Source organism: Ovis aries, chromosome 1 (genome assembly GCF_016772045.2).
Source record: "Ovis aries strain OAR_USU_Benz2616 breed Rambouillet chromosome 1, ARS-UI_Ramb_v3.0, whole genome shotgun sequence".
Taxonomy (NCBI): domain Eukaryota; kingdom Metazoa; phylum Chordata; class Mammalia; order Artiodactyla; family Bovidae; genus Ovis; species Ovis aries.
In genome coordinates this window covers 41,032,291-41,051,040 of record NC_056054.1, presented here as the reverse complement: position 1 = coordinate 41,051,040, position 18,750 = coordinate 41,032,291, and the positions used below count along the sequence as shown (strand labels likewise).

The 18,750-nt window shown below is 40.4% G+C and overlaps 1 protein-coding gene across 5 annotated transcripts in view; it reads right to left on the bottom strand.

The window, feature by feature from the left end:
• The window catches only part of DNAJC6 (DnaJ heat shock protein family (Hsp40) member C6), a 186,565-nt gene that overhangs the window by 3,899 nt on the left and 163,916 nt on the right, over positions 1-18,750 (bottom strand). For all 5 annotated transcript variants that reach the window (XM_060410657.1, XM_060410646.1, XM_012168865.4 and 2 more), the window contains 5 exons: positions 12,889-12,957; positions 11,759-11,878; positions 4,566-4,829; positions 2,219-2,361; positions 69-245 (listed from right to left, as the gene is read on the bottom strand). In XM_060410657.1, coding sequence (XP_060266640.1) covers positions 69-245; positions 2,219-2,361; positions 4,566-4,829; positions 11,759-11,878; positions 12,889-12,957 — 773 coding nt within the window. The remainder of the gene's footprint in view (positions 1-68; positions 246-2,218; positions 2,362-4,565; positions 4,830-11,758; positions 11,879-12,888; positions 12,958-18,750) is intronic.

The following is an 18,750-nucleotide window of genomic DNA, read 5'->3' as shown; positions in this document are numbered from 1 at the left end:
ACACGCTATAAACCAAGGACAGGAAGACCAGACACCTGCAGGGGTGCAGGAGGACAGGCTGTACTCACTTTATCCGGGTGCACCACCAGCACGGCCTTCCTGTACACCTTCTTCACCTGCTCCGGGGTGACCAGGTCTGCCATGCCAACTGGCTTCCACTTAGTCTCTCCAGCCCACAGCACAGTGTGCATTGTGGACAGAAGGGCTCTGATATTCCTCTCTTTGCCTTCAATCCATTCTAGAATCTGTAAACACAGGGGCAGTTAAGAAATTCAAATGCTTCTGAGTCCAGAGCATCTCCACTGTGACTCTGGAAACCCCTCCAGCTCCAGCAACATCAGGTACCAGCCTAGGTCATCCTTCCCACTACCTGGACGGCTCTTCTTCCTCCACCCCCTACACCTCTTCTTTCTGGTTAACTCCTTATCAGCCTTCAAAAGCCTGCTCAGGAACTTCATGCTGTTCTACCTTGGAAAGTCTAAATACCTTCCTTCCTCTCTGGTCCCCCTGAGTTAATGACTTATGCCTGTATGAACTCCACGAGGGCACACGTCATGTCTGTCTGGGTCCCTGCTATCTACTACGTCTAGCAGAGTGTCTGACATGTACACACACACACAAATTCCTTCGAAAAACAAAAACAAATTTCTCCAGGCTACCTTTTAAACATATGTTTATCATAAAATGTGCTACATTTCACTGTAACTGTGCATTTGTTTTTCCCCTGCCATTAGGCAGACCTGTCTGAAGAAGGATACTGTTTCTTACATATCACTCTAACTCAGAAACAGTAAGCCTGGCAGGAAAAGAGCTTGAAAAGGTCTGTTAAATGAATTAATACATTTAGTCATTCATCCCAACTGTGACCATTCATAGTTCAAATAATCATAGTTATAACAAATGAAGTCACTAAATCAAAAGGTTTGTAACAATGAATCAGCAGTTAGCACGTAACAGAAGCTCAAAGTGAATGATGACTACTCTCCCAAACAATTAAATACTCCATACCAACTAAATAACCAAGCATGGTTTAAAAGACATAAACCACTTTCTTTTACAGAAAACTGTCAGAGTTTACCTAATACACAAAGGCTCTTGAGATGAGCACAGTGTTTGCAGCAGGAACATAAAACCTCTATAACACTGCATGAAGTGAATAGCAAATGTAAACAGAGTGTCATATATTGTACTGCAAATTGTATCTCTACATCTTCAACACATTATGGAAAACAACAGTGGTATATTTTTCAACATGCGTAACATTGAGTGGTTGTGCCATTCTGGTTTTGGAGTACCAGATTAGACTCTCATCTTCCAGGCTGTAACAGTGTCAGTGTGCTTTGTCACGTGGGAATTTAGCCTGTCTGTGACAAGCTTTCCAGTTCTCTTGATCTTCACAAACTTTTTCACTACCTCACACCATTCATCAACATTAACATCCTTTTGTCCCCCAATTAACCATTGTCCAGATAATATCTTCAGCTATGAAGTAACATCTCTGTTTTCTCATCTATGAAACAATGAAGTTATAGTCACTGGTTTGCAAACCTTAGAAGAAAAGAATATGAAAACATTCTCTTTCCCCAAATAAAATCTTACCTAGACATCCAAGAATCAGAAACAGATAAAAGTAGAAATGCTCTGGTTAAAAGTGAAGTGAAGCAGGGTAGAGGCCAGAGACCCCACTTCCCTTAGCCTCCCTCCCTTTCACCTTCCCAAACCTCCAGGTCTAACATTATAGGAGTGAGTAATTCCCAGGCATATCAATCAATAGCTCCCTCTCTATCGGCAAAGAAGAGATTCTGAGGGCATCAGTCAATCTAGTCTTATATAAAGCTACCAAAGCAGAAACAGAGAACATAAATAATGCATTCTTCTTACCACCAAATCATAATGACTTACCTGTAGATTGCAATGCCATATGAATGATAAGATTACATCTTAAAGAGTGCCATTGCTTATTTGAAAGTGTAAATGAAGAAAATCTACACTATGTAGTATGGAATAAGTGTATTATATTAAAGAAATAAAACAACACATACAGCACTCCCTGAAAGTATTTTTTATTAAAGGACACAGCTATACTCAAATCACAACTACAAGAACCAAATGAAATATAGTGGATGCTAGAAACTTAACATGGCACCTTCTATAGGTTAGTCCCACACTGACAGTTCCACACAACACAATAATCACTGTGGGCCAGGGGCTCACTCACCTTTAATTTCTCAGGATCCATCTCCTTAGCCATTTCCTCCTTTCTCATCTCAGCTATTGTTCGAGGTCCCTTTTTGTCTTTGTGAGCATTAAAACCTTGACCAGAGAGCAGGTCTTCAAAGTCAGCTGCTTTTTGTTTCCCCTCTGCAACATAATATTTTTAAAATTATTATAGTGTTTACTCATAAATGTAATATCATAACACTTAGGCATACTGCATAGTGCTTTCACAGGCACTATGCCCCTTAATCCTCTCACTTAGCCTGTGAGTAGGGTATGAGACTGTCATGTCCATCTAATAGATGAGGAAAGTGAAGTCTGGAAAACTTAAGAGATCTGTTCAGGATCACACACAGTGTCCATGGCAAAGCTCAGACTCGAGGTTGGGCTGTTGCACTAACCTAATTCCATAATTCCATGTGCACCGTTCCATCCTTTCACAGATGAGGATAGTCACGAGTCTACCCACTACTCTCTCCCCACCTCAGGCCCCAGTCATACAATTAGGTAGCAGCAGTGATGCGCCTATGACCTGGGTTTTGGTACTTGAAATGCAAGCACACTGCTGCTTTCCTGCCCACACTCAGCTGACACTTTTAGTCCATCACAGAGCTCTTTTCCCCTAAGTCTGGTTTGGGCCTCACAGTGTTTATCAATCTGCTTGAAAAAGCAGCCTAGCATGGTAATAGCAAACGGCAAGGGCTCTGGAGACAGACCCCCGGGTTTGAATTCCAGCTCTGCCTTTATCAGCAATGTGACCTTGGGACATTACCATTCCTTACCATCTTTCTTGCCTCAGTGTCCTCATCTGTCAACCAGGCGTGGTGTTAATAACATGACTTATCTCACAAGGTTGTTTTGAAAATGGGTGAGTTAAATATTTTTAAGTGCTCAAAACAGTACCTGGCTATTAAATGTTTGCTGTTAAAATAGAACCACAAGAGTCCATTCAGTCCATGCCTTAAACCAAAGCTGTTGTCTCACCTGAAACCCACCTGCCATCCCTATACTGTCAGGCATTCTGAACATACTGTCACACACACACACACACACACACACACACACTCAAATGTGGGTGCTCTGAGATAAAGGATTTTGTCTGTCTTACTTGCAGCTGTATCCCCAATATTTTCTACACTGATGATACTCCATAAATATTTACTGATTGACAACACTCACCCCACATCTACTCAAAATAAAAACGGAGGGGAAGCCAAATGACTACGGAATTATCAGAGAATATCCACTGCTAACCAAAGAACAAACACGATGTTACAAAGACCTAAAAAAACCTCCTTGTCATGTACGTATCATGAGAAGCAGAGTGTGGGGGTGAATGGTAGGGGCTCTAGAGTCACATTGCCCTGGTAGATCTTGGCTCGGTCACTTGCAAGCTGTATGGACTAAGAAAATTATTGATCTGTCTACAACAAGGGTTTGAAGATTATATGAAATAATATGCAAAAACTGCCTAGAATAGCACCTGACATATAATAAGCCCTCAAAAGATGTCAGCTAAAGTTACTAGGAAAAGTAGAGGAAGTGCCTTTCCCATGTTCCATAGAAAGGCCTGTTTCCTCATCATGCCCCTATACATTCCATTCTTGGGTATAATGAAATCAACTGAGATGTAAAACATATCATTACAGGCCTTTTAGAAAATTCAAATGTAACCATCCCTTCTATGAAAAATGTGTTATTTTTCACTTGCTATCAAGAACCCCATTTGAAAAAAGAAAGAATCCCATCCAGAGTTATCCTCCAGCCTTAGCTTTTAGGCCACTTTGTGTTCTTTTAACTTTCTTCTCAGAAGAGAGGGAAAAACCATCACAGGAAACCCAATGATCTCAGGAACATCCCCCAGCCAGAGCATAATCAAGACCAAATGTCCAAGACATGTCTACTCCTCTAACTGGGATCCAAGGGAAAATGTGAACACAGTGCTTGAAATGTTTCCAACTTTCATCTTCCACCCCCTCTTCCAAAGGGATGACAGTTTCAAGATCCACCCACCCCTCCACTTGCTTCCATTCAGTACTCCTTTAGTGCCTCCTACCTGTCCAATGTTCTGCTAGGTGCTAATGCTAACAAGGCCAAAAAAGACCCAGTCCCTGCCCACCGTTTGCTCTCAGCGTGGTGAGAGGCAGACAGGTGAGCCAGCACTCACAAAACCACGGTGTGTTGGGAGAATGGTAAACCTAGGAGCTCCAGGCACAACACTGGGACAGATCATGCTGTGTTGTTGCAATTCAAAGACTGCCTCAGAAACTGCCAAATTTCCTGTCTCCTTCTTCAGACATGCATACCTCTGGGTACCCTCTAGCCAGGCCCCATACCATCATCCTTACCCAAATTAGCTGCTGCTTTCCCACGTTCGTTCTGGCCCCCAGGCATGGATGAGAAGCTCACGTTGTAGTTGGGCCGGTTCTGGGGAGAGGAGTGGGGCATGCTGGACTGTGGCTTGGACTGTGTCTGCTGCCAGTTGTAGCCCCCTCCCTGCTGCCACCCCCCACCCATGGGCTGGGGAGATGCTTTCTGTGGTGAGCTGAGAGGTGGAAATCCACCACCCAATCCAGTTGGTGTGGAAGGTTTGCTGGCAAATGAAGAACCACCTACAGGAAAAAACAGAAAGAGAAAGAGAAAAAGAAGGTAATGCTGTTGTGAATAGCCTCTAACTCCTGCGTCCCAAGTCACTGCTTACAATGACTTTAGTGGAACCTCCCTTGACTAATGGCATAATTAGCCTTCCTAATAGCTAAATAAATTGCATTCATATATTTTCCTTTAATCCTCACAATGACATTTTTAGGTATGTATTAACAGTTCCATTTTTCCTTCTGATAAACAACCTCTAGCTCAGAATAGTTAAGCGATTTTCTGAAAGTTACACAGCCAGAAAGTGGCAGAACTGGGACCTGCGTCCAAGTCTGACTCCAAGCCAGAAGAGCCCTGGCTCCTCCACCATGCCATTGCAGCTCTCCCTCCCACCCTCTCAGAAGATTCTATTCCTTAACTTGAGCAAAAGCTATCAAATGACAAGAACAGGGAATAAAACAAAAAACACGTTCACTTGTGAAGCCGCTATTTAAACATCAGTGATCAGGATTATTCACTGTCTGTTATAAAAACCAGCATGGTTAGTGCCCATGAGTAAACAATGGTGTTCTAAAATTTCATAAATAGGTTTCAATTTCACACTACTTGCACTTCATTGCAGGAGAGTAAACACAGCTAACACTGTGACAACTCTAAATAGGGTAAAGAATCTTATTCAAGCTTTAAAAAATGATATTACTCTGTCCTGGGAATTTAAGTAGAATCCTGACTCTGTAACTCCTAACTTTTAAGTACTCACTACAAAAATGCTGGGCTTTTCCCAAAATATGAAGACCAGCTGTGACTCATGTTTGAAGAGGTGATCTCCAGGAACCCTTTCAGGCACCAATACCAAAGCAACAGTGATAATAAAATAACATTTATATAGCTCTTTTAGAATTTACAAAATATGTTTATGACTCTTACTACCTTTAATCTATACAACACCCTTAGGAAACAGGTAGTATTACTGGTTTCACTTTACTTATTTTTCTTTGTCAAAATTACCAATTATTTTTTCATTTTTATACAATTTTTCAATTACAATTTTATATAATTTTTAGTTATCACAAAATCTTGGCTATATTCCCAATGTTTTATAGTACATCCCTAAGCCTATCTTATACCCAATAATTTGTACCTCCCATTTCCTCACCCCTCTATTGCCCTCCCCCTACTCCCCACTGGTAAGCTCTAACTTGTTCTCTGTATCTGTGAGTCTGCTTCTTATCTGCTATATGTCTTGCATTTTTCAGGTTCCACATATAAATGATATTATACAGTATTTGCCTTTCTCTCTCTGATATACATCGCTTAGCACAATGCCCTCCAAATCCATCCATGTTGCTATTAATGGCAAAAATTTTTGTTCTTTTTATGACTGAGTAGTATTCCACTGTGTATATTGCTATATACCATATCCTCTTTAACCACTCCTCTGCTGTCGGATACCTGGTCACTTCCATATCCTGGCAATTGTAAATAATGTTGCTGTGAACATTGGGGTGCACATATTTTTTCAAATTAGTGGGGTTTTTTTTTCCAGATGTATACCCAAGAGTGGAATTGCTAGGTCATATGGTAGTTCTATTTTCAGTTTTTTGAGAAATGTCCATACCGTTTTCCACAGTCTGGCCCCACTTTAAAGAAAAGGAAATAAAGGAGGTATACTTGGTATACTTATAGGCTTATGGTCACACATCTAGTTAACGGAGCTGGGACTTGACTATGAGCTTCCTGTCTCCACGTGTCATGTTCATTTCCTGCATCCATAATCTCAAATTCCTCCCCAAATCTCTGAGTCTTTTACTACAACTCACCCCTCACTTACTGTCTCTTCTTTCTATCGACATTGTTCCTCTGGTCTGATCTGGGTTCCTCTTCCCGTTCCCACTGAGACTGCGGTCTTATGACCAGCAGACTTGGAATCAGTCTCTCTGCTCCACCACACATTCACGCGTTCAGTCTTACATCCCTTTATTCATTCATTCATTCACTCATTCATTCATCCAGTATTTGTTGAGCATTACTAAGTACCAGAAAGTAAAAAGATTTTCTTAGGTTCCAAAATCACTGAGGATGAGGAGTACAGCTAAGAAATTACAAAGAAATTAAAAGACACTTGCTCCTTGGAAGAAAAGCTATGACAAACCTAGATAGTATATTTAAAAAGCAAGGACATCAGTTTGCCAACAAAGGTCCATATAGTCAAAGCTATGTTTTTTTTCCAGTAGTCATGTACAGATGTGACAGTTGAACTATAAGGAAGGCTGAGTGCCAAAGAATTGATGCTTTTGTGGTGCTGGAGAAGGCTCTTAAGAGTCTCTTGGACTGCAAGGAGATCAAACCAGTCAATCCTAAAAGAAATCAACCCTGAATATTCATTGGAAGGACGGATGCTGAAACTGAAGCTTCAAAACTTTGGGTACCTGATGCAAAGAGCCAATTCACTGGAAAAGACCAGATGCTGGGAAAGATTGAGGGCAGGAGGAGAAGGGGATGACAGAGGGTGAGCTGGTTGGATGGCATCATTGTCTCAATGGACATGAGTTTGAGCAAACTCTGGGAGACAGTAAAGGACAGGGGAGCCTGGCATGCTGCAGTCCCTGAGGTCGCAAAGAGTCAGACACAACTTAGCAACTAAACAACAACTAGGTACCAGATACAGTGCCCCGGGAATATAGCTGAAAACAGTCTATGGAGAATCCTCACTCTTCTGAAGTTCAGTGAAAAACTTATCTCCTTGACCTCAGTGTTATCGCCTATAAAATCAGAACTATGTCTACATCGCAGAAAAACCATAAAGGCATAATGACTATGTGAAAGCTCTTCACAATTCCTGAACTAAGTAAATAAGAGGCATTATTTTAAAATAATGCAAATTCATATTCCTAGCATGTACCCATACACCATAAAGGCTCAATAAATACTTGGTAATAGAAAAAGGGAATGACACTGTTGCATACTACAGGCTGGCATCACCCCTGTTATGAAGCCCTTCTTGGTGAGCCTCTGGGGCCCTCTGCCAACAGCACATCAACATACCTTAGGTTGGGTAGACATTCCACACTGGAATTTCATCTTTTATTTTAAGGATGCTTACAATCTTCTTTCTGAATATATTATGTTTATTATTTACAAATTCAGTAACTACAGAAAGACCTGAAAAACTTAAAAAATTCTTCCATTTCCCACCACTTTTTCATTTATTTGTTCATTTATAATACACTATTGAGCCACATGAGGCTGCAGATACAGTGGTGAAATGGCTGCTTCTGATCTCAAGCTGCTCATCAACATTGCAGGGCTTTCTGATGTCTACCCTTTCAGAATACTTTTCTAAATATTTTTTAGACTGGTTAGCAATTCTAATTTTTAAAGCCACTGAAGCAGAGAACTGACAGAAAGATAAAGTAGTAGCTAAACCCAGGGCCCACAGCTATTCTCATTAAAAGCAAAAGCAGTGGTTGTCAAACTTGGCTGTGCATTAGGCTCACTTGGGGAGCTTTAAAAATTTTCTATGCCCAAGCCACAACCAAACTAATTAAATCGGAATATCTATGGGAAGAACTATGGTGTTTGTATCAGAATTGTTCAGTGTGAAAATACCTAAAGGAGAAGCATGCTATCTTTTTTTTAATGTAGCTATATAACTTAGAAGTTTAATTTTTACTCTAAAGCAATTGCGTAGGAGTCAAAAATTTTAGTGTGTGAGAAGGCAATGGCACCCCACTCCAGTACTCTTACCTGGAAAATCCCATGGACACGGAAGCCTGGTACGCTGCAGTCCCTGGAGACGCTAAGGGTCGGACACAACTGAGCGACTTCACTTTCACTTTTCACTTTCATGCATTGGAGAAGGAAATGGCAACCCACTCCAGTGTTCTTGCCTGGAGAATCTCAGGGACGGCGGAGCCTAGTGGGCTGCCGTCTATGGGGTCGCACAGAGTCGGACACGACTGAAGCGATTTAGCAGCAGCAGCAGCAGCAGCAGCAGCAGCAGCAGCAGCAGCAGCCCTTGCTTATATACTCATTCACTGTACAGTTTCAGGAAAATCACTTATGTTTCCTAAATTATGTGACTTGAAAATGAGGCAATTTAGGAAACTAGTTTCCCCAGCAGTTTTTAAGAATTATTGCATTTCAAAAACAAGTAACTCTTCAAAAAAATATTTTTGAATTTCCCTGGTGCCTAGTGGTTAGGATTCTTGGGCTTTCACTGTGGTGGCCCGATTCAATCCCTGGTTGGGAAAAGTCCTGCAAGCTATGAGGCATGGCAAAGATAGCAGAAATAACCACCACTCTTGAACTCCTCGAGTAGGTATGTTGTTGTAGTAATAAAGATGCAGCTATTCTAAAACTATTTTTGTTGTCTATTAATGTTGTTGAGATCCAAGGAAGTGGAAGATACAGATGTGGAACAGGGGAAGGCAAGGAAGACCCTGTGGCAGTGGATGGGATTAAATTATGTGTTAATATTCACTGATCACCTATCTCTATCTCCTGGAAGGCAGAGCAGTGACACCCACCCCAGAGCAAAAAAAAACCATACTTATAGCAGAGATTTTGGTTTCTAAATACCATTCCCCACAAAAAAGAATGAGATTTCTCAGAAATGCCTGATTATAGGACAGGCATGTAAAAAGTTCAAGAGAAGCCTAGGACACCTTGTGCCATAAAGAAAGTTCTCAAAAATGATGGAATCAAGTGAAAATGATATAGAAGTCAGAAGAAAGGAGCTTTCACAAATCAAATGTGGGACCATGTGAACATTAAATAATAACAGTAACAGATGATAACCAACTGAGTCAAAAAAGAATCCATTAGTCCATTATGATGTGAGAGATGGAGGGAGTCAGAAAGGAAGGAAGCGGATGGGAGAGGGAAAGACAGGACATTCTTCCTTAGAATGAAATGCCAATTAATATATATAGAAAGAAGAAGGGAATCAGAAAATCACAATTTTGCAGATATCATGGTAATAACTGCTTTAGGCAAGAACCACCAATGAATGCTAAAACAGTGGGTAAAAGTCAGATGGAGAATTGGATAAGCTCAAATTATCTCTCCAGATTACTCATTAATTACTGAAGGGAAAAATGGTAACTTCATGGTGAAGGAAACCTGGCAGACATCACCTTAACCAAGTGATCAAAGTTAACAAATCAAGACTTTGGCAACCGGCCTGTACCCTTCAAATATCAATGTCATGAAAGGTTGAGGAATGATTCCAGGTTAAAGGTGTCTAAAAGGACATGACAACTAGATGCAAGACATGATGCTGAAGCTTTTAAAAGAACTTCTTACAAAGGTCACCTATTCAGTAAGGCCCTTCCCTAACCACTTGATATTTAAAATAACACCCTGGACCATCCCCCACACATCATCACTTTCTGCCTTATTTTTTTCACAGGACTCTCCATGGGGTTATAATGCAAGCCACAGACCTAGACTTCTTGGTGTTGAAACCTTGTGATTTGGGCATGTTCCTGAAACTTCCGTGTCCGTTTTTTCATCTGTAAAATGAGGATTATAATAGTTTCTACTTCAAAAAATATTGGGAAGATTAAATGAAATGAAATATGTAAAGCACTTAAAATAGAGCCTGGAACAGAGTAAAAGATCCAACTAAACATTAGTTGTTTTTATTAGTTGACATTATATTGTATATTTATTCATTTACTGTTTATTTCCCCTTCTAGAATATCAACTTTAAGAAGAAGGAATTATTTTGTTTTGGTTTTGTTAGTTTGGCTGGTTGGTTTCCACTTAAACAATGCTAGAACACAGAAGGCACTTAATAAATAATTGTGGGATGAATAAATGGGTAAAAAATGGACACTGAAAAGATTTTACTTGAAATAGAACTTTGCCTGTTTTATAGAATGTTATTATTCTAAAATTTGGACTTTCAGATACAAAAAAAGGGAAAATAATTTGAGAAATTCTTAAAAGGAAAAAAGATCTAAATGACATAAGAGGAAAGGTCAAGATTCTAACATAACTACTAGCAAAAAATAAAATGGTAGCATGTTCTCATTCCCTGCAGATAATTCAGCTCTAAATGCTTCCGGAGGCCTTTTGGGGAAACTGAACTATCAAGTTGGCTTATTTAAACCTTTGTGTCAGAGCTACCTCACCCTTATTTAACAACTCTGCACTTCAAGGAGAAGGAAAAAGTTTCAAAACACAGTAGTCCAATCAACTACACCTTGAAGAGAGATTTCTTGGTAAAACAGAACCCTGCACACTGTTCCCCTCACTGGGGAGCATCACCATGAGCCCCGATCCTCAGAAGTTTCTGCAATGAGCAAAGTCCACTGGAGCTGGTGTTTCCAAAACTACTCGCTCATAAAACACTTAATTGGAGTCCACTGAACCCAGTGTTTCCAAAATTACTTGCTCATAAAGCACTTATTCTATAATAATAATAAGTAACATCTGATGAGAAAACTCTTTAGAAATATTCTCCAGAGGTCTGTTTTCTGTTGGAAGTTTACACCTGACCAGAGAGGACTGCGGTCCACGGAGAGAGGAGGAGCACCGCGTGAGGGCCTCACCGGCAACTTCAGAATGAGACCTGCACACAGCCAGCCCTCGCAGCATGGCTCGATCTGCCCACACTGCCTCTCACCGTTTCCCTACACAGTCACTAATTAGGTGCAAACTCTTATTTTTAGATGCTCCCAGAAGTTCTTACCTTATTGGCACTACTACTCCAAACTCAGGGATTGGAGAAATACATTAATAGGGGTTAGCTCCAACTCAGTATTTGAAGCCTGTTTCCTTTTCTAAAAAGACAGCTTTAGGTTTTAGAATGCAGCTTAAAAATACAGATTATTTTAGATCCCAGGTAAACACTACAGCTTATTTTTAACACCAAAGATTTAGATTTGAGGCTTTGTAGCCAAAAGTAAGTCTGTATCTTCATTTGTTATACATATACCTAATGTGCCAAGGTCAGCAAAAGGATCCAGAGTCTGGGGTTTGTTTTGATGGGTGGGAGTACCATGCGAGGAGCCTGTTGGGCTGGTGGCAGCTGATTTGCTTCCCATTCCAAAACCTCCTGAAAAAAATAAGAAGGGCATTGCAAATGAGTTAGTTGTCTGAGGCTGAATTCTGAAGCTCAGAAATCTAGAGCTACTGCTCACCTCGTCTCTAAAGGCAAATTAGGACAAAGTTTGCAAATATGTTAGAAGTTGCTAGACCCCATTTCCCTAATTCAAGTGAGTAGTGACCGGGAGCAAGGACAGGGAACCGAAAAGGTATAAGTCATTTCCTAGCCACTCCTCTAAACCATTACGTCTAGTGCTTACCTCATGTCACCTGACTCCGTTCTTTCCTATGGGATTTCCTATGAGACGAGTCAGAGCTGAATTCTGGTTCTGCCATTTCCTAGCTGAGTGACCTTTGACATGTTGCTTAACTTCTCTGAGTGTCGATACTTTCTCATTGGTTACAAACAGCAACTTTTTTAGAAAGTTGCTGTGACAGACATATAGTGTGTGTGTGTGTGTGTGTGTGTGTGTGTGTGTGTGTGTGTAACTTGCACAGTGTCAGAAAGATTATCACACAAGATGGCTCTCAAAAAATACAACAGAAAGAGAATTTATTTACTCCAGACAAATTCAAATCTAAAACAAGTTCTCTGTAAGAGAGAAAACCATTCAGATTATGCAGCACCTACTCTATGCCAGAAAACTTCATGTAAGTAATTTCACTTAAACTGTGTGGGACAAGAATTATGAATTCCACTTTACAGATAAGAAAACTAAAGTTCAGACTGGTAAAAAAAATTCAAGAGCTTCTAAATGGTTGAAGATGTATACCCAGATCTGTCTAACACTATTGTCAAGGCAAACACTTAGCAAACTGACACTTAGAGAAATTAAGTATCATTTGACATGTAGAACTACCATGTCATCAAGGGCAATGTGAAAAGCTTTCTCAGACTGGGGACCTTCAGGAATTTCCATAAATGGGGCTAACACTCTGCAAGTACTCACTTCACCTTGGGTGAAGGATTATGCTTCAGCAACCAATTATGTGGCACAAAATCCATCTGCTGGTCTTTACCTGGTTTGGTATGCCAGTCCCAGCCTCCTGAAACATCTGGCTGAATGTTCACAGCAGGGGTACTAGAAGCTGCAAACGAGGAGAAGAAAAAGAATCAGGACAAAATAGCTCAGAAACCACTTTTCTGAGTTCACAAAAGAAAATGCTCTCCCTCTCGTGATATGCCCATGTCTCATGTGATTCTACTCTCCCTCTGAGCTCTCTCCACATTCTGCAACATTGATATTTTCTGCCTTCATCTGTACTTACTTATATGAGCACTGGTGGAAGCCATATACTGTTTGTCTCTGTTACTTCCTTGTTCACCTTTATTTTACTTCCAAAGGTACACTTTGAATTGTAACTGTGCATATATCTGTCTCGAGTACACTGTGCAAGCAAGAATTATCTTCTTCATCTGCATGGGTCCCACCTCTACCCTTAACACAAAGTCAGTAGGCAATAAAAAAAAGGTGAAATGAAACTCAAACCCAATTTGCCTTAAGCTGGCATAAACTGCATGAGCAACTTAGAACAAAAATTTTGTTTTCTCATTTGGGGGAGGATGGATACATGTATATGTGTGGCTGAGTCCCTTCACTGTTCACCTGAAATTATTACAACATTGTTATACCCCAATAACAAATGTATTTTGCATTAAAAAAATGAATAAAAATTAAAAAAACATTTTTTTTTGTCTCCTCTGCTGGGACATTAACAGAAAATATGAGTCAATCAGAACACTTACTAGGAACTGACTAGATACCATCCACCCACCATGCTGGTGTCAGGGATGTACCTACTGTCACTAAAACAACGAACTCACTACAGCTTCAAAACAGATCATTCTGACCCCTCTCAAGGGAGGTCAAAGGATTACATCTGATAGAGTGCCTGAAGAACTATGGACGGAGGTTCATGACATTGTACAGGAGGCAGTGATCAAGACTATTCCCAAGAAAAAGAAATGCAAAAAGGCAAAATGGTTGTCTGAGAAGGCATTACAAACAGCTAGCTGAGAAAAGAAGAGAAGCGAAAGGCAAAGGAGAAAAAGAAAGATATACCCAGTTGAATGCAGAGTTCCAAACAACAGCAAGGAGAGATAAGAAATCCATCCAGTGATCAGTGCAAAGAAATAGAGGGAAACAACAGAATGGGGAAGACTAGAGGTATCTTCAAGAAAATTAGAGATACTAAGGGAACTTTCATGCAAAGATGGGCTCAATAAAGGACAGAAAATGGTATGGACCTAACAGAGGCAGAAGATACTAAGAAGAGATGACAAGAATACACAGAAGAACTATACAAAAAAGATCTTCATGACCCAGATAACCATGATGGTATGATCACCCACCTAGAGCCAGACATTCTGGAATGTGAAGTCAAGTGGGCCTTAGGAAACATCGCTATGAACAAAGCTAGTGGAGGTGATGAAATTCCAGTTGAGCTATTTCAAATCCTAAAAGATGATGATGTGAAAGTACTGCACTCAATATGCCAGCAAGTTTGGAAAACTCATCAGTGGCCGCAAGACTGGAAAAGGTCAGTTTTCATTCCAATCCCAAAGAAGGCAATGTCAAAGAATGTTCAGACTACTGCAGAATTGCACTTATCTCACACGCTAGCAAAGTTATGCTCAAAATTCTCCAAGCCAGGCTTCAACAGTATGTGACCTGTGACCTTCCAGATGTTCAAGCTGCATTTAGGCAGAGGAACCAGAGATAAAACTGCCAACATCCATTATATCATTGAAAAAGCAAGAGAGTTCCAAAAACACATCTACTTCTGCTTTATTGACTACGCCAAAACCTCTGACAGTGTGGATCACAAAAAAACTGGAAAATTCTTAAACAGATGGGAATACCAGATCACCCTACCTGTCTCCTGAGAAATCTGCATGCAGGTCAAGAAGCAACAGTTAGAACTGGACATGGAATGACAGACTGGTTCAGAATTGGGAAAGGAGTACGTCAAGGCTGTATGTTGTCACCCTGCTTCTTTAACTTATATGCAGAGCACATCATGCAAAATGCTGGGCTGGATGAAGCACAAGCTAGAATCAAGATTGCCAGGAAAAATATCAGTAACCTCAGATATGCAGATGACACCACTCTTATGGCAGAAAGCGATAAACTGAAAGAGGAGAGTGAAAAAGCTGGCTCAAAACTCAACATTCAAAAAACTAAAATCATAGCATCTTGTCCCATCACTTCATGGCAAATAGATGGGGAAACAGTGGAATCGGTGACAGACTTTATCTTCTTGGGCCCCAAAATCACTGCAGATAGTGACTGCAGCCATGAAATTAAAAGATTCTTACTCTTTGGAAGAAAAGATATGACAAACCTAGACAGCATATTAAAAAGGAGAGACACTACCTCACTAACAAAGGTCTGTCTAGTCAAAGCTATGGTTTTTCCAGTGGTCATGTATGGATGTTGAGAGTTGGACTGTAAAGAAAGCTGAGTGCCAAAGAATTGATGCTTTTGAACTGGTGTTGGAGAAGACTCTTGAGAATCCCTTGGACTGCAAGGAGATCCAACCAGTCCATCCTAAAGGAAATCAGGCCTGAATATTCATTGAAAGTGAAAGTGAAGTCGCTCAGTCGTGTCCAAATCTTTGCGACCCCATGGGCTGTAGCCTACCAGGCTCCTCTGTCCATGGGATTTTCCAGGCAATAGTCCTGGAGTGGATTGCCATTTCCTTCTCTAGGGGATCTTCCCAACCCAGGAATCGAACCCGGGTCTCCTGCATTGTAGACTGACGCTTTACCGTCTGAGCCACCAGGGAAGTCCAATATTCATTGGAAGGACTAATGCTGAAGCTGAAACTCCAAAACTTTGGCCATCTGATGCAAAGAACTAACTTACTGGAAAAGACCCTGATGCTGGGAAAGGTTGAAGGCAGGCAGAGAAGGCAACGACAAAGGATGAGATGGTTGGATCGCATCACCGACTTGATGGACATGTATTTGAACAAGCTCCAGGAGTTGGTGAAAGACAGGGAAGCCTGGCATGCCGCAGTCCACGGGGTAAGAAAGAGTCAGACACAACTGCGTGACTGAACTGACTGACCCTTGTCAAAGTTTCAAGTGGAGAACTGAAAGGAAACGTTCAATTAAATATAATCAGGTATATCAGAGTACACATTGGTAGAGTAAACATTTTCTGCATCTGTAAAATCCAAATAAGAAACTGGATGCCGTAAGAAAGAACTTCTAAGACTCTTCTAGGTTCTGTTCATTAAATTACAGAATACAATGCGAACACTAAAATAACACTGCAAGTAGGATTTAAGACACAGTACACATATCACCACCAGAAGGATCAAGGCACCAAGCCTTATACCAAGCCTTATTTTTACCTGTTTAATTTCCCTAGTACGAACCAAGACACTGTACCTTCCCATCATGGAGTTAAGAATATTCCATTATCAGAAATAACAGCTCTTTCCTTTCAGTTTTCCCTTCTCTTTTTCCACAGTAATCCATGAAAACTGAGGTGGAAACTAGATAATTTTGCTAACTTTTGGTGCTTGACTTCCTTTAAACTCTGACCTTAGTCTTACACCCAACTAGGATGCAGAACTAGGAAGTAGTACTTCAACATTATTACTAATCAAACCCACAAACCTACACAAGGCACCATCAGGAAACAGAAAGCTAAAGGACACAGTGCCTATCCGCAAGAAATTTAAAATCTGCTGGAGAGAAAGGAATAAATAAATGAAAAGATAATACCCAGTATTTTAAACTTCCACTTAGCTTTTTATTGTGGTTACTTGTTCAGTTTTTCTTCTCAGATTAAGTCCCAAATAATTATTCTCTTCTGAGAAAATGTTCAATAAATATTCGTAGAACTTGAAGGCAACATTTCTTGATTTTCAGAAGAGATGGATAGTGCCTTGTAGAAACTGGAGGTGGGCAATCTGACCTCCCAAACTGACACCTGAGTCTCATCTATATATGAAGAGGATGCAACTGACCCACTAACAATGGAATGATTCCCTTCTCAGCAAGGATAGTGGAACATTCTTTCACACACTAGCATCACACAGATCAAAATAAGCAGCACAGCCACAAAACAAAAGACTGGCTGAAACTGAGGGATAAACATCTTCTAGCCAGCTCACAAGAGAGAACCAAGTCCAGTACTGCCATGCGGAAGGATGAACATCCATACCCATGGGACATAAAAGGTGGTACTCATATGAAAACAGTAAATTCGAAGTATTAAAGTCAGGAAACTAGATAACTAGATAATACTATCAGTATGCATCAAAGAGATTTACATAGGGAAAAATGATAATTTATTTTATGTGGAAAGACAGGTAGATAATACAACACATTACACAGATCTTCTAGGCACTAGGAAAGCATCCATAAACAAAACTAACAGAAGTCTCTGCCTCTGAACTCAGGTTCTAGTGGGGAAAGATAGACAGGAGAAGAAGTTTCCATGTGAAATAGAGCAGTCAGAGGAGACCCCACTGAGAAGGTGATTGCTAAGCAAAGATGAAAGAGGGAAGGAATTAGCCATGCCCTGGTCTGGGGAAGAGAGGACAGCCAGTGGAATGGTGGAGAGGCCATGTGACTGGAATGGAACGAGCAAGGGGAGCAAGTGGGGAAGGAGGTCACAGCCCTGGGTGTTAAGAGCACAGAGGGCCGACCAAGGCCATCTCGATGACTTTGGCTTCCATGCTGAGTGAAGCAGGGAGCCACTGCGGGGACAGCAATGACATAACCTACATTTTAAATAAGTGAACAAAAACAACAGCTTTAACCTATCACCCTGCATCTTTCCTCTTGGGGTAGCCAACTTCCAATCCAGAGATTCTTTTAAGTGGGCACTGCACAAGGGTCAGAGGTGAATTTCTTGCATATCGTCCTGTGGACCCACTTCAAATAGTTTGAGATTTAAGAGCACTAGGAAATTACCCATAAAGTTTGTTCCTGGACTGCTTTCTCATTTTTGGTCATTACCGTTTGATCAGTGTTGCACAACTCAATTTCCTTTTGCATTTGCATAGCTCCCATAAAGTCAAGCTGATCACTAAACTGTGTTCCCCAGAGGGGCTCAGGGGGCCTTCAACAATAAACACATCGTCCTCTAAGTCTAGGCCATCGATGTTCAGCATCCTTCAGCATCAAGAAGGAGCTTCATTTCTCCAGCTCAAAGCCATATATCCTTCACTGAAGACCTTCAGTTTTAATCAGTGTTACCTAAGTGATACTTTTTTGCTCTTACAAACAGATGTGAGTATGATTCTTTCCACAAAGTTTGTCTCTAACTTAGAAATATAATGTGGGCCTTGTATAATTTAAAATTTTTCTAGTAGTCACATTAGAAAAGGTAAAAAGACACTGGTAAAATTAATATTAATATAACACTTTACTTAACCTAATATATTCAAAATATATTAAATGACTAATAGAAAAATATTAATAAGACATGTTACATTGCTTTTATGTACTAAGTTTTGGATTCTGGTATGCACTTTACACTTAGCGTATGTTTCAAATCAGACTGGCACATTTTAAGTGCTCAACAGTCGAGTGTGGTTAGTGGCTTCATCTTAGAACTAGTTTAATATATCAGGATATTGTATTCTAAACTGTTCTGTGGAATACTAATTTTGTGGAATGCTTGTCATATTACATTTTATTAACTCAAGACATATTTTTCATAGTTCAAAGACTTCAACTAGTAAGCATCTTCGAATCAACTAAAAGTGACAGTACGTAAAATAAAGATATGTCCTACAATTGATGGTGCCCTATACATTTTGTGCATATAGGTCTAACACAAAAAGAAAAAAATTTCCAAATTAAATTTTATGGAAGCTGAGTAAAAGTTAAGCAGGCTTCTTTACTGCAAAACACTG